Consider the following 11,031-nt stretch of genomic DNA (forward strand, 5'->3'; position numbering starts at 1 on the left):
TTGAATCGACATGAGTTTGAGCAAGCTCTGGGAGATGATGAGGAACAGGGAAGCCTGGTGTACTTCAGTCTGTGAGGTCACAAAGAGGCGGACATGACTGAGCGACTGAACAACAAAGGCATTCCCAGATAAACAAGAGTTGAGGGAGTTTGTTGCCACCAGACCTGCCCTACAAGAACTACTCACGGTGTCCCTTCAGATTTAAGTGAAAGGACATTAGATAGTACCTCCCAAGCCATAGGGAGAAATAAAGATCTCTGATAAAGGCAAAACTATGGGCAAGTATAAAAACCAGCATTATATTTTTGGTTATGACTCCACTTTGTATTTACTGTAGGATTTGAAAGACAAATGCATGAACAGCAATTACAGATTTATGTTACTGTGCACAAATGTGTGAATATATAATTTGCAATGACAACATAAAGCAGAAAGGATGGAGTTGTTTTGAAGCATAGTGTATGTATGTGATTGAGTGAAGCTGTCTACTTAAGCATACTGTTATAAACTTAGGATGTTAAGTGTAATCTCCCTGGTAACCAAAGAAAATACCTGTGAGGTACATATGCAAGAGTCTCTAAGAAAGCTACTAGAGGTAGTAAGTTCAGGAAAGGTGCAGGGTATCAGATCAACAGACAAAAAATCAGCTGCGTTTCTATGCACCTGCAATGAGCAATTCAAAAGGAAATTAAGGAAGCAATTTCACTTTAAATCACATCTAAAAGAATAAAATAACTAAAACTCAATTTAACCAAGGGGGTGATTTAACTGTACATTGAAAACTATAAAAATGGAAATTAAGATCTAAATAGGTGGAAAGATATCCTTTGTTCATGGGTAGAAAGCTTTTTTTCTTTTGGCTGCAACACTCAGCTTACAGGATCTTAGTTCCCCAACCAGGGATCAAACCTGGCCCCAGCAGTGAAAGTGGAGAGTCCTAACCTCTGGACCATCAAGGAAGTCCCAGAAAGACTTAATTTTAAGATGTCAATACTACCCAAAGTGATCTGCAGTTTCAATGCAATCCTTTGCAAAATTCCAACTTTTTTTTTTTGCAGAAGTTGAAATATCAATACTCAAATTCATATGGGATTGCAAGGGGCCCTGAATAGCCAAAATAATCTTGAAAAAGAAAAAAGAAGACACACATTTCCCAAGGTCAAGACTTCCTACAAAGGCACAGTATTCAAAACAGTGTGGCGTTTTCATAAGGCTAGGATAGACACCTAGATCATGGAAAACAAGAGAGCTATGTTGTTGTTCAGTCACTAAGTCATGTCCAGTCTTTGTGACCCCATGGACTGCAGCACACCAGGTTTCCCTCCCCATCCCTGCTCCTGGAGCTTGCTCAAACTCATGTCCATCGAGTCCGTGATGCCATCCAACCATCTCATCCTCTGTCGTCCCCTTCTCCTCCTGCCTTCAGTCTTTCCCAGCATCAGGGTCTTTTCTAGTGAGTTGGCTCTTCGCAGCAGGTGGCCAAAGTATTGGAGTTTCAGCTTCAGCATCAGTCCTTCCAATGAGCACCCAGGACTGATCTCCTTTAGGATGGACTGGTTGGATCTCCTTGCAGTCCAAGGGACTCTCAAGAGTCTTCTCCAACACCACAGTTCAAAAGCATCAATTCTTCGGTGCTCAGCCTTCTTTATGGTCCTACTCTCACATTTATGCCTGACTACTGGAAAAACCATAGCTTTGACTAGACCTTTGTTGGCAAAGCAATATGTCTGCTTTTTAATACGTTGACTAGGTTTGTCATAGCAGTGATGTTGGAGTCCAAGAAAAGAAAGTCTGTCCCTGTTTCCATTTCCCCCCATCTGTTTGCTTGGCTGTCATCAAAATAACCTCTGCGCGCTGGAGGACGCTGTCAGGAGTTCACAGGCCCCACGGGACAGACGGGAGAAGACAGTTTCCAATAAGGGTTTAATAACCAAAATATACTTTTTAAAACCTCTAAAACTCAAGAACAAAAACTCTTGAAACTCAACAACAAACGAAAAAACTAAAAAAAAAAAAAAACACCCAAATTAAACAACAAAAAAAACACAACAATGAATAAACGGTGGAAACACTTTTTATGTTAAAAGGGTACATTATATGTATAATTTAATACATGCACACACATGTCAGCTTTGACACAACTGCGGGTGCCACTTGGGTCAGAGCTGAGAGCACTGAGCCCTGCTTGGAGACACCCCTTGCCCCTTCAAACGTCTCTCCAGAGACTCACACACGCTCACAAAGTGCATGAGAAGGTGACGCCACTAGTCAGGAAAATGCCAATCAAAGTCACAGTGAGAGACCACTCTCACTGTGGCAATGCTATCTCTCAACAAAACAAGTGTTGGAGAGGATGTGGAGAAATGGAAACTTCTGTGCACTGCTGGTTGGGATCTATAACGATGCAAATGCCGTGGAAAGCAGAGTAGAGCTTCCTCGGAAGTGAACAGAATTACCCCGTGGTCCTGCACTCCCACTTCCAGGTGTACCCGCCCCCACACTGAAAGCAAGGTCTTGAAGAGATTATCGCACACCCGAATTGACAGCCGGGATTTAAACACAGGCAAGAGGTGGAAACAATCTGGTGTCCACTGATGGATCAATGGATATGCACAATGTGCTCTGTCCATAAACGGAATATAATTGATATTTATCTGGAAAAAAGGAAGGGAATCCTGACACAGGCTACAACATGGATGAGCGTTGAAGACTTGATGCTCAGTGAAAGCCAGAAACAAAGATAAATTGCGTGTGGTTCTACTTGTGTGAGCTCTCTAGAATAAGCAGACTCATAGAGACAAGACAACAGAGGTCATCCCGGGATTGGGGGGAGGGGTTCAGTGGTAAAGAATCCACCTCCAGTGCAGGAGACACGGATTCGACCCCTGGGTCACGAAGATCCCTGGAGAAGAGAATGGCAGCCCACTCCAGTGTTCTTGCCCGGAGACTCCCATGGACAGAGGAGCCTGACGGGCTGCTGCCCACTGGGGTCTCAGAGTCAGACACGACTGATGACTGAACCATCAACAGCCTGGGGGAGGTGGTGTTTAATGAGTGAGGAGTTTCTGTTTGGGAAGATGAAACAGTTTGAGAGTTAATGATGGTAGTTGCACAACAGTATGGATGAACTTACAGCTGATGTATTTAAATGTGGTTGAAAGCGTATAATTTCACACACACAGCTGAACACGGCCTTAACTGCAGGTGCTGCGTGGGTCAGAGCTGAGAGCCCTGGGGCCTACTTTGGGAATATCTGTGCATCCCAAGTGCCTACCTCTGGTTCCTGGCGGCTCTGAGGTCTGAAAGGGGTAGTGTAGGCTCTGGTAAGGGGCTGGGCCTGGCTCCCAGATCCAGGGGCTGTGGAGGGGGAATCAGGCCCCAGCTTTGTCCCCAGAGTCAGTGGCCCCGGGCAGTTGGGGAGAGGGATCTGGTCCCCCAGACATACCTGCGTGCTCAGGGCCACAAGTCGTGGCTGGAGTCTCAGAGGAATCAGATGCTCCTCTCTGGGACTTCCCGCTGCTACCCAGGCATGGAGGAGCCACCTGGAGCATCTGCAGGGGTTATGCGGTGGGCCTGCGGTGGGTCGGGGTCCAGCCTCTTAGCTGACAGAGGAGGGGCTGCCATCCACGGGAAGCGACTCCTCTGTGAAGAGGCGGGCCTCTCAACACAGGCCAGGCGCCCCTAGATGCAGGGCCGGGAGCACAGGAACAGGCCCAAGGGGACGCGGGAGCAGGGCCACTTTGGCACGCAGAGATAAGAGGCGGGGGACACGGGGACGCAGGGGCGGGGGCACAGGGGCACGCAGGGGCGGGGGCAGAGGGGCGCGGGGACGCAGGGGTAGGAGCAGAGGGGGACGCAGGGGCGGGGGCACAGGGGGACGCAGGGCCGGGGGCAGAGGGGCGTGGGGACGCAGGGGTAGGAGCAGAGGGGCATGGTGACGCAGGGCCGGGGGCAGAGGGGCGTGGGGACGCAGGGGTAGGGGCACAGGGGCATGGGGACGGAGGTGGGGGCGCGGGGGCGCGAGGGACCCAAGGGTGTGTAGGGATGGGGACGCGGGAAAGGGACTGGGGTGATTGTGCTGTGGCCCTGGGTGGCCTCAGGGCGGCCACACCCACAGGGCGGAGTCACCTGGTGGACAGTCATTGTCACCACACTGAGCCGCAGCCTGGGGCCCCACCGGGCGGGGCACGCGGCTCCCTCCCCGCCCAGCCCCAGGCCAGCTGCTTTCCAGCGGGTCCAGCACCGGACGGGCGAGGCCTGGGCAGGCACCAGGGTCCCGTGGGCCAGGGACCGTCCTGGGAGTGGGGACGGGCGGCTCCCTCCCCTCTGCCACGCGTGCGGGGCCACCCCCCACCCACCGGCTCCGGGCCCAGCTCACAGGCCGCATCCCCAGCAGGACTGTGGTCAACACAGCCCCGCCTGAGACCTAGCAGGCCACCTGCTTGGCCTGCCTGGCCCCTCCAGGCCCTGGACTGGCACCACGGCAGTGGGGGCCCTTCTGTCCTCTGGGTACCGGGGCGCCAGAGAGGGGCTGGCCTGAGGGGGTGGGAGAGGGTCCCAGGTTCCAGCTCGGCATCCGAGCGAGCCGTCCAGCTCCTGCGTGGGCGCTGAGGCCCAGCCCACCCTCCTCTGCCCGCCACGTGGCCCTCGAGGTCTCTTAGGCGCTGGGCTCCTTTCCCAGGGCCGCTGACCCCACTCCTCACCCCAGGCTCGAGAGCTGTCCTCCCGCCAGCCCCGTCTTCTGAAGTCTCCCTTCCTCCCCCTCAAGGGCAGGCCTTCCCCAGCCGGGCTCTGGAGACTGGCCCGGCCGGGAGGGGGCCGGGTGGCAGGGAGGTCCCCTTCCAGCCACACGCGCATGGCATGGTGCCCGAGCTCGCAGCGGCCGCGGAGGATGGGAGGCTGGGCAGGCACACCCCCGCCCCAGCACGGACCCTGCAGCCCTCAGCCCACTCCTGTGCCCCCACGGTGACCGTCTCCACGGTGACGCAGACAGAAGGGCGAGTAGGGAAGTGCTGCTCACAGCCCCGCCCGAGCTGTCACGTGAGGGGTTCCCGCTGGTCATGTGACCCCAACCGCCTGACCCGAAGCTGCGGGGCGAGGTGGACATGAGCCCCCATCCCTGGCTGACCCTGCCCTGGGCCCTGGTCCTGCTGCTGGGACTGCAGCTGCGAGGCCTGGAGGCCAGGGGTGAGTGTGGCCCAAGGCCCCCACCCCGCCGGGCCCCCTCCCATCCCCCTCAACCCGCGCCAGGCACCCCCGCACTCACCCCCGGGCTGCAAACCCCATCCCCCACAACCCCACACCGGACCCCCAATCCCTGTGCCCCCCACCCGGCTCCCTCCCATCCCCCGTGACCCCCACCAGACCCCCAATCCCAGCTCCCCCCACCTGGCTCCCTCCCATCCCCCGCGACCGCCCCCACTCCCTCCCGTCCACCTTGATCGCTCCCCGGGACCCCCACCCCGTCCCCTGCGGCCCGATGGCTGCCCCCACCCCTGCTGAGCGTGGTGCCCTCCAGCCCACAGACTTGGGGACCCTGAGTTTCAGGAGGCCTACTTCGAGCAGCTTCTGGACCATTTCAACTTTGAGAGGTTTGGGAACAAGACCTTTCTTCAGCGGTTCCTGCTAACAGGTGAGTGGCCCGGGGACAGCGCCCACTGCTGGTGAGGGGGTGCCCTCCCCCCACCTCACCCACCTCCACCTGACAGAGAAGTTCTGGAAGAGGGGCGAGGGGCCCATATTCTTCTACACCGGCAACGAGGGGGACGTGTGGTCCTTCGCCAACAACTCGGGGTTCATCCTGGAGCTGGCAGCGCAGCAGGGGGCCCTGGTCGTCTTTGCCGAGCACGTGGGTACCGGCCGGGCCAGGGGGCATGGGAGGGTCGCCCTGGGGGCTCAGAGTCAGTCCGCCCACCCGCCCACCTGCCTGCAGCGTTACTACGGAAAGTCGCTGCCTTTTGGCGAGCGGTCCACGGGGCGCGGGTACACGGAGCTGCTGACGGTGGAGCAGGCCCTGGCTGACTTCGCGGGGCTGCTCCGGGCGCTGCGGCAGGAGCTCGAGGCCCCCAACGCCCCAGCCATCGCCTTTGGCGGCAGGTGTGCCCTGTCTCCTCTCTCCCCCCAGCAAGCGTGCTTGGCCCCGCCCAGAGCTTCTGTGGGTCTGGGACGCGTTGGGTCCTGGGAGGCACGGGGTGGGAGGACGTGGGTGTCGGCGGCACAGCCTGCACGCTGAGGGGCCGCCGAGTCTCCCTTGCAGACGGTGGGGCACTGGGGGTGCCCTGAGCTAACTCCGCAACCGCACCAGCTACGGGGGGATGCTCAGCGCCTACCTGAGGATCAAGTACCCGCACCTCGTGGCGGGGGCCCTGGCGGCCAGCGCCCCTGTGGTCTCGGCGGCAGGCCTCGGCGACCCCTACCAGTTCTTCCAGGACGTCTCCGCAGTAAGCCAAGGCCCCGGCCCCTCCCTACCCTGGGCAGCCCCAATGGTGGGTGCAGCCACACCCTTCCTCCCTCCAGGACTTCCAAGGCCAGAGCCCTGAGTGTGCCCGGGCCGTGCAGGACGCGTTCCGGCAGATCAGGGACTTGTTCCAGCAGGGAGGTGAGGCGGCTTCCCCACCCCGCCACCATCCCGCCTCCCTGCATGGGCCTGCAGCCCCCACAGGCCCGCGTCCCCCCCACCACAGCCCCCACAGGCCCCTGTCCCCCCCACAGCCCCCACAGGCCCCTGTCCCCCCCCACAGCCCCCACAGGCCCCTGTCCCCCCCACAGCCCCCACAGGCCCCTGTCCCCCCCCACAGCCCCCACAGGCCCCTGTCCCCCCCACAGCCCCCACAGGCCCCTGTCCCCCCCCACAGCCCCCACAGGCCCGCGTCCCCCCCACCACAGCCCCCACAGGCCCCTGTCCCCCCCACAGTCCCCACAGGCCCCTGTCCCCCCCACAGCCCCCACAGGCCCCTGTCCCCCCCCACAGCCCCCACAGGCCCCTGTCCCCCACCACAGCCCCCACAGGCCCCTGTCCCCCCCCCACAGCCCCCACAGGCCCCTGTCCCCCCCCCCACAGCCCCCACAGGCCCCTGTCCCCCCCCACAGCCCCCACAGGCCCCTGTCCCCCCCACAGCCCCCACAGGCCCCTGTCCCCCCCACAGCCCCCACAGGCCCCTGTCCCCCCCACAGCCCCCACAGGCCCCTGTCCCCCCCCACAGCCCCCACAGGCCCCTGTCCCCCCCCCCACAGCCCCCACAGGCCCCTGTCCCCCCCCCAGCCCCCACAGGCCCGCGTCCCCCCCACAGCCCCCACAGGCCCCTGTCCCCCCCCACAGCCCCCACAGGCCCCTGTCCCCCCCACAGCCCCCACAGGCCCCTGTCCCCCCCCACAGCCCCCACAGGCCCCTGTCCCCCCCCCACAGCCCCCACAGGCCCACGTCCCCCCCACAGCCCCCACAGGCCCCTGTCCCCCCCCACAGCCCCCACAGGCCCGCGTCCCCCCCCCACAGCCCCCACAGGCCCCTGTCCCCCCCCCACAGCCCCCACAGGCCCCTGTCCCCCCCCCACAGCCCCCACAGGCCCCTGTCCCCCACCACAGCCCCCACAGGCCCCTGTCCCCCCCCACAGCCCCCACAGGCCCGCGTCCCCCCCACAGCCCCCACAGGCCCGCGTCCCCCCCCACAGCCCCCACAGGCCCCTGTCCCCCCCCACAGCCCCCACAGGCCCGCGTCCCCCCCACAGCGCCCACAGGCCCGCGTCCCCCCCCACCCCCCCGCAGCCCCGCACGTTGTCAGCCAGGAGTTTGGTACCTGCCAGCCCCTCTCTGGACCAAAGGACCTCACCCAGCTCTTTGGCTTCGCACGGAACGCCTTCACTGTGCTGGCCATGATGGACTACCCGTACGCCACCGACTTTGTGGGCCACCTTCCTGCCCACCCCGTCCAGGCACGGCGCCCGCCCCTGCCGTCCGGAACCTGGGGCGGGGCCTGGCCACCCTGGGTGCTCAGAGCGGGCCGCCCCGGGGCCTTGCACCCGCTCAGCCCTGGGACCAGGGCAGGGGAGGGGAGTGGGTAGGGGGCCCGGCCACCCTGGGTGCTCAGAGCGGGCCGCCCCGGGGCCTTGTGCCCGCTCAGCCCTGGGACCGGAGGGGGGGCGGGGGGCGCGGCTGCTGAGGCACCGTGTTCCCCAGGTTGGCTGCAGCCGGCTACTGAGCGAGAGCTCGAGGATCGCAGGGCTTCGCGCGCTGGCCGGTGCGTCTGCCCCCCTGCCCCGGCCGCTGCTGAGCGCAGGGGCCCCGAGTTGGTGGGGGGCAGCCAGGCCCAGGGAGGGCGGTGTGGGGCGGGGCGTACGGAGGCCGGCACTTGACCCCTGGGGAGGAAGAGGCCATCCCCCGTGGCCATCCCCCCGCGGAGCACGGCCTCTGGAAGGCCCGCAGTGTAAAGGGCGGCACACCCGGCCCCAGACCCCCCTGCTGGGAGGGGCACGTCAGGTGGGCTGTCTCGCAGCCCTGAGCAACCCAGACAGAGCGGACGGCACAGCCTGCCCCCTGGGACCAACACCCCACTCCTCGCTGGGCCCACGGGACCCCTGCAGAACCCCTCTACGCAGACAGGGTGGGTGTCCAGGCACCTGGTCCCAGCAGCCCTCTCCCCCAGGGCTGGTGTACAACTCCTCTGGCACAGAGCCCTGCTATGAGATCTACCTGCAGTACCAGGCCTGTGCCGACCCCACGGGCTGCGGCTTGGGCAGTGACGCCAAGGCCTGGGACTACCAGGTTTGGGTGGCTGGGGGCCTGGGGCGGCCGGGTACGGGGGATGCTGGGGGCCCGGGGTGGCCGGGTATGGGGGTGCTGGGGGTCCGGGGTGGCCGGGTGCGGGGGTGCTGGGGGCCCGGGGCAGCCGGGTACGGGGGGTGCTGGGGCTCTGGGGTGGCCGGGTGCGGGGGTGCTGGGGTCCCTGGGACTGCCAGATACTGGGGGGGTGCTGGGGGCCCGGGGAGGCCGGGTGCGGGGGGGCTGGGGGCCCTGGGACTGCCAGATACTGGGGGGGTGCTGGGGGCCCGGGGAGGCCGGGTGCGGGGGGGCTGGGGGCCCTGGGACTGCCGGGTATGGGGGGTGCTGGGGGCCCAGGGCGGCCAGGTACGGGGGGTGCTGGGGGCCCGGGGCGGCCAGGTACAGGGGTGCTGGGGGCCCAGGGTGCCCGGGTGCAGGGGGCTGGGGGCCCGGGGCTGCATGGGCCGGCCTGATCATGGCGCGGCATCCCGCAGGCCTGCACTGAGATCAACCTGACGTTCTCCAGCAACAACGTGTCAGACCTCTTCCCGGAGCTGCCCTTCACTGAAGCCCAGCGCCAGCAGTACTGCCTGGACACGTGGGGCGTGTGGCCCCGGCAGGACTGGCTACAGACCAGCTTTGGGGGGGCTGGTGAGGCCCACGGCGGGGGTGGGGGCGCGGTTCCTCCCCCTGCACTGAGCAGGCTGTTTCCCAGGCTCCAGGACCCGGCTCCTGGGTCAGGCTGAGGGGGCCCCCTGTGCCCACCACGCTCCCTCCGCCCCTTTCAGACCTCACAGCTGCCAGCAACATCATCTTCTCCAACGGAGACCTGGACCCCTGGGCTCGGGGCGGGGTGAGTCACGCGGGAGCTGGGCCGCGGGCGTGGGTCCTGGCCGCACTCCCCACCCATCGCTGCTTCCTCTCCCTCTGTTGGTTCCCCTTTTCCTTCCGGTGGCCTGGCGTCTACTCGTTCACAGTCACCTTTCCTTTATAACGGAGCCACTTTCCTCAAGCCCCTGCAGGGGCCACATCCCACCTGCCGGGACGAGCAGCCGGGGGGCTGGGGGCTCAGCCCCGAGCTCGCGCCCCTGACGCAGTCTCCTCCAACGACAGATCCAGAGCAACCTGAGCGCATCTGTGCTCGCCATCACCATCCGCGGGGGGGCGCACCACCTGGACCTCAGGTGCGGCCAGCCTGGGGAGGGGGCGCGGTGCCCGGTCTGGGTGGGCAAGGGTGGCAGGGCTCAGGGTCGGCCAGCCCAGCTGAGCGCCTCCCTGCCCGCCTCCAGAGCCTCCCACCCAGACGACCCTGCATCCGTGGTGGAGGCCCGCAGGCTGGAGGCCGCTCTCATCGGCAAGTGGGTGGAGGCGGCGAGGGGCACGCGGCTCCGGGAATGAAGGCTGCCCGCCGCAGGGCCAGAGACCACCAGCTGGGGCCTGAGGCGAGGCAGGGGCAGGCGCCAGGCCCCAGCTCCTGCAGCCGGAGCCGTGCCAGGGTGGGCAGGGCCTTGCCCAAGGAGGCGCTGGACAAACACTGCTGGCCTGTCAGGCATGCCGGGTCCTACCCCTGTCCCTTCTGAGGCCCTGGACCCTGGCAGGCTCACACCACCTCCTCAACTCAGCTGTTGAATAAAGCAGAGTAATCGGCTCCGCGTGCTGTCCTGCGTGTTGGGCGCGGGGCCTTTACCACTGCAGGAAAACCCGAGCCACAACCAACGGCCGCCTCACCGAGCCTCCACCCTTCTCAGCCATCCTCTCCCCCTAACTACTGCAGTGGCCCCGCAACCCAAAATCCACCTGCTTGGGGCCAGGCCTGCACAGGGTGGAGGGCAACCTGCTTCCCTGGGCCGACTGTCCCCGCCGGGCCGCGGAGCGTCCAGGAGGAGGCCTGCAGTCCAGAGTTCGGACGAACCACTGCCTGAGCGGCCCCTGGGCTGCAGCATGGGGATGGGCGCACCGTGGGCTCTCGGCTGGGCTTCTGCACACAGGCGGCCAGCAGCCACAGGAGGCAGGCCCTGCAGACCTGAGAGAAGCCCCGCTGGGCTGTGGGCGAGAGGGGGCGGTGGCCTCACAGGACGGACACGGGAGGGCTGCCGGACAAGTGCCCACTGCGGGTGAACCAGGGCGGGCAAGCCCTGCAGGCCGGGGGCTGCGGCCTACGCAGAGGCTGCCAGCAGCAGCAGCATTGTCTCCTCACACACCCGGGGAAAGGGTCAGCCCGGCCCACAAGGGCACTGGGCTGGGACTGGGCCCAGCCCAGGGATCTGGCTTCTTGCT

At 63.8% G+C, this 11,031-nt stretch overlaps 2 protein-coding genes across 4 annotated transcripts; one reads left to right on the forward strand and one right to left on the reverse strand.

Annotated features, from left to right (window-relative positions):
* Window positions 1–2,066: 2,066 nt before the first annotated feature.
* LOC133064284 (uncharacterized) lies at window positions 2,067–5,095 on the reverse strand. Of its 3 annotated transcripts, none has more exons than XM_061154173.1 (4): window positions 4,704–5,095; window positions 3,446–3,551; window positions 3,275–3,357; window positions 2,067–3,065 (listed from the first exon to the last, which is right to left on the reverse strand). In XM_061154173.1, exons 1-4 carry the CDS (start codon window positions 5,060–5,062, stop codon window positions 2,999–3,001), a joined length of 615 nt encoding a protein of 204 aa, XP_061010156.1. In that variant the 5' UTR covers window positions 5,063–5,095; the 3' UTR covers window positions 2,067–2,998. The 3 variants fall into 3 exon arrangements, 2 of the variants coding, with proteins under 2 accessions (XP_061010156.1, XP_061010157.1); XM_061154174.1 differs by having other exon boundaries at window positions 3,446–3,573; window positions 4,704–5,045; XR_009694603.1 differs by lacking the exons at window positions 3,275–3,357; window positions 4,704–5,095 and having other exon boundaries at window positions 3,446–3,824.
* Window positions 5,033–10,402, forward strand: DPP7 (dipeptidyl peptidase 7). The gene is made up of 13 exons (XM_061154157.1): window positions 5,033–5,187; window positions 5,519–5,632; window positions 5,709–5,848; window positions 5,933–6,096; window positions 6,305–6,440; window positions 6,517–6,598; window positions 7,762–7,928; window positions 8,173–8,233; window positions 8,639–8,757; window positions 9,249–9,405; window positions 9,543–9,607; window positions 9,868–9,938; window positions 10,044–10,402. The coding sequence occupies exons 1-13, from the start codon at window positions 5,106–5,108 to the stop codon at window positions 10,150–10,152; spliced, it is 1,467 nt and encodes a 488-aa protein (XP_061010140.1). The 5' UTR covers window positions 5,033–5,105; the 3' UTR covers window positions 10,153–10,402.
* The last annotated feature ends 629 nt before the right edge of the window (window positions 10,403–11,031 follow it).

Source organism: Dama dama, chromosome 11 (genome assembly GCF_033118175.1).
Source record: "Dama dama isolate Ldn47 chromosome 11, ASM3311817v1, whole genome shotgun sequence".
Classification (NCBI taxonomy): domain Eukaryota; kingdom Metazoa; phylum Chordata; class Mammalia; order Artiodactyla; family Cervidae; genus Dama; species Dama dama.

Coding starts and splice junctions, on each gene's coding strand:
- LOC133064284 (XM_061154173.1), bottom strand. CDS start 5,062: ATGACCAGCGGGAACCCCTCACGTGACAGCTCGGGCGGGGCTGTGAGC. Junction 3,552..4,703: donor GGACAGCTCTCGAGCCTGGG/GTGAGGAGTGGG, acceptor TAACCCCTGCAG/ATGCTCCAGGTGGCTCCTCC. Junction 3,358..3,445: donor TTGTGGCCCTGAGCACGCAG/GTATGTCTGGGG, acceptor CCCCCTCCACAG/CCCCTGGATCTGGGAGCCAG.
- DPP7 (XM_061154157.1), top strand. CDS start 5,106: ATGAGCCCCCATCCCTGGCTGACCCTGCCCTGGGCCCTGGTCCTGCTG. Junction 8,234..8,638: donor AGGGCTTCGCGCGCTGGCCG/GTGCGTCTGCCC, acceptor CCTCTCCCCCAG/GGCTGGTGTACAACTCCTCT. Junction 9,939..10,043: donor GCGCACCACCTGGACCTCAG/GTGCGGCCAGCC, acceptor GCCCGCCTCCAG/AGCCTCCCACCCAGACGACC.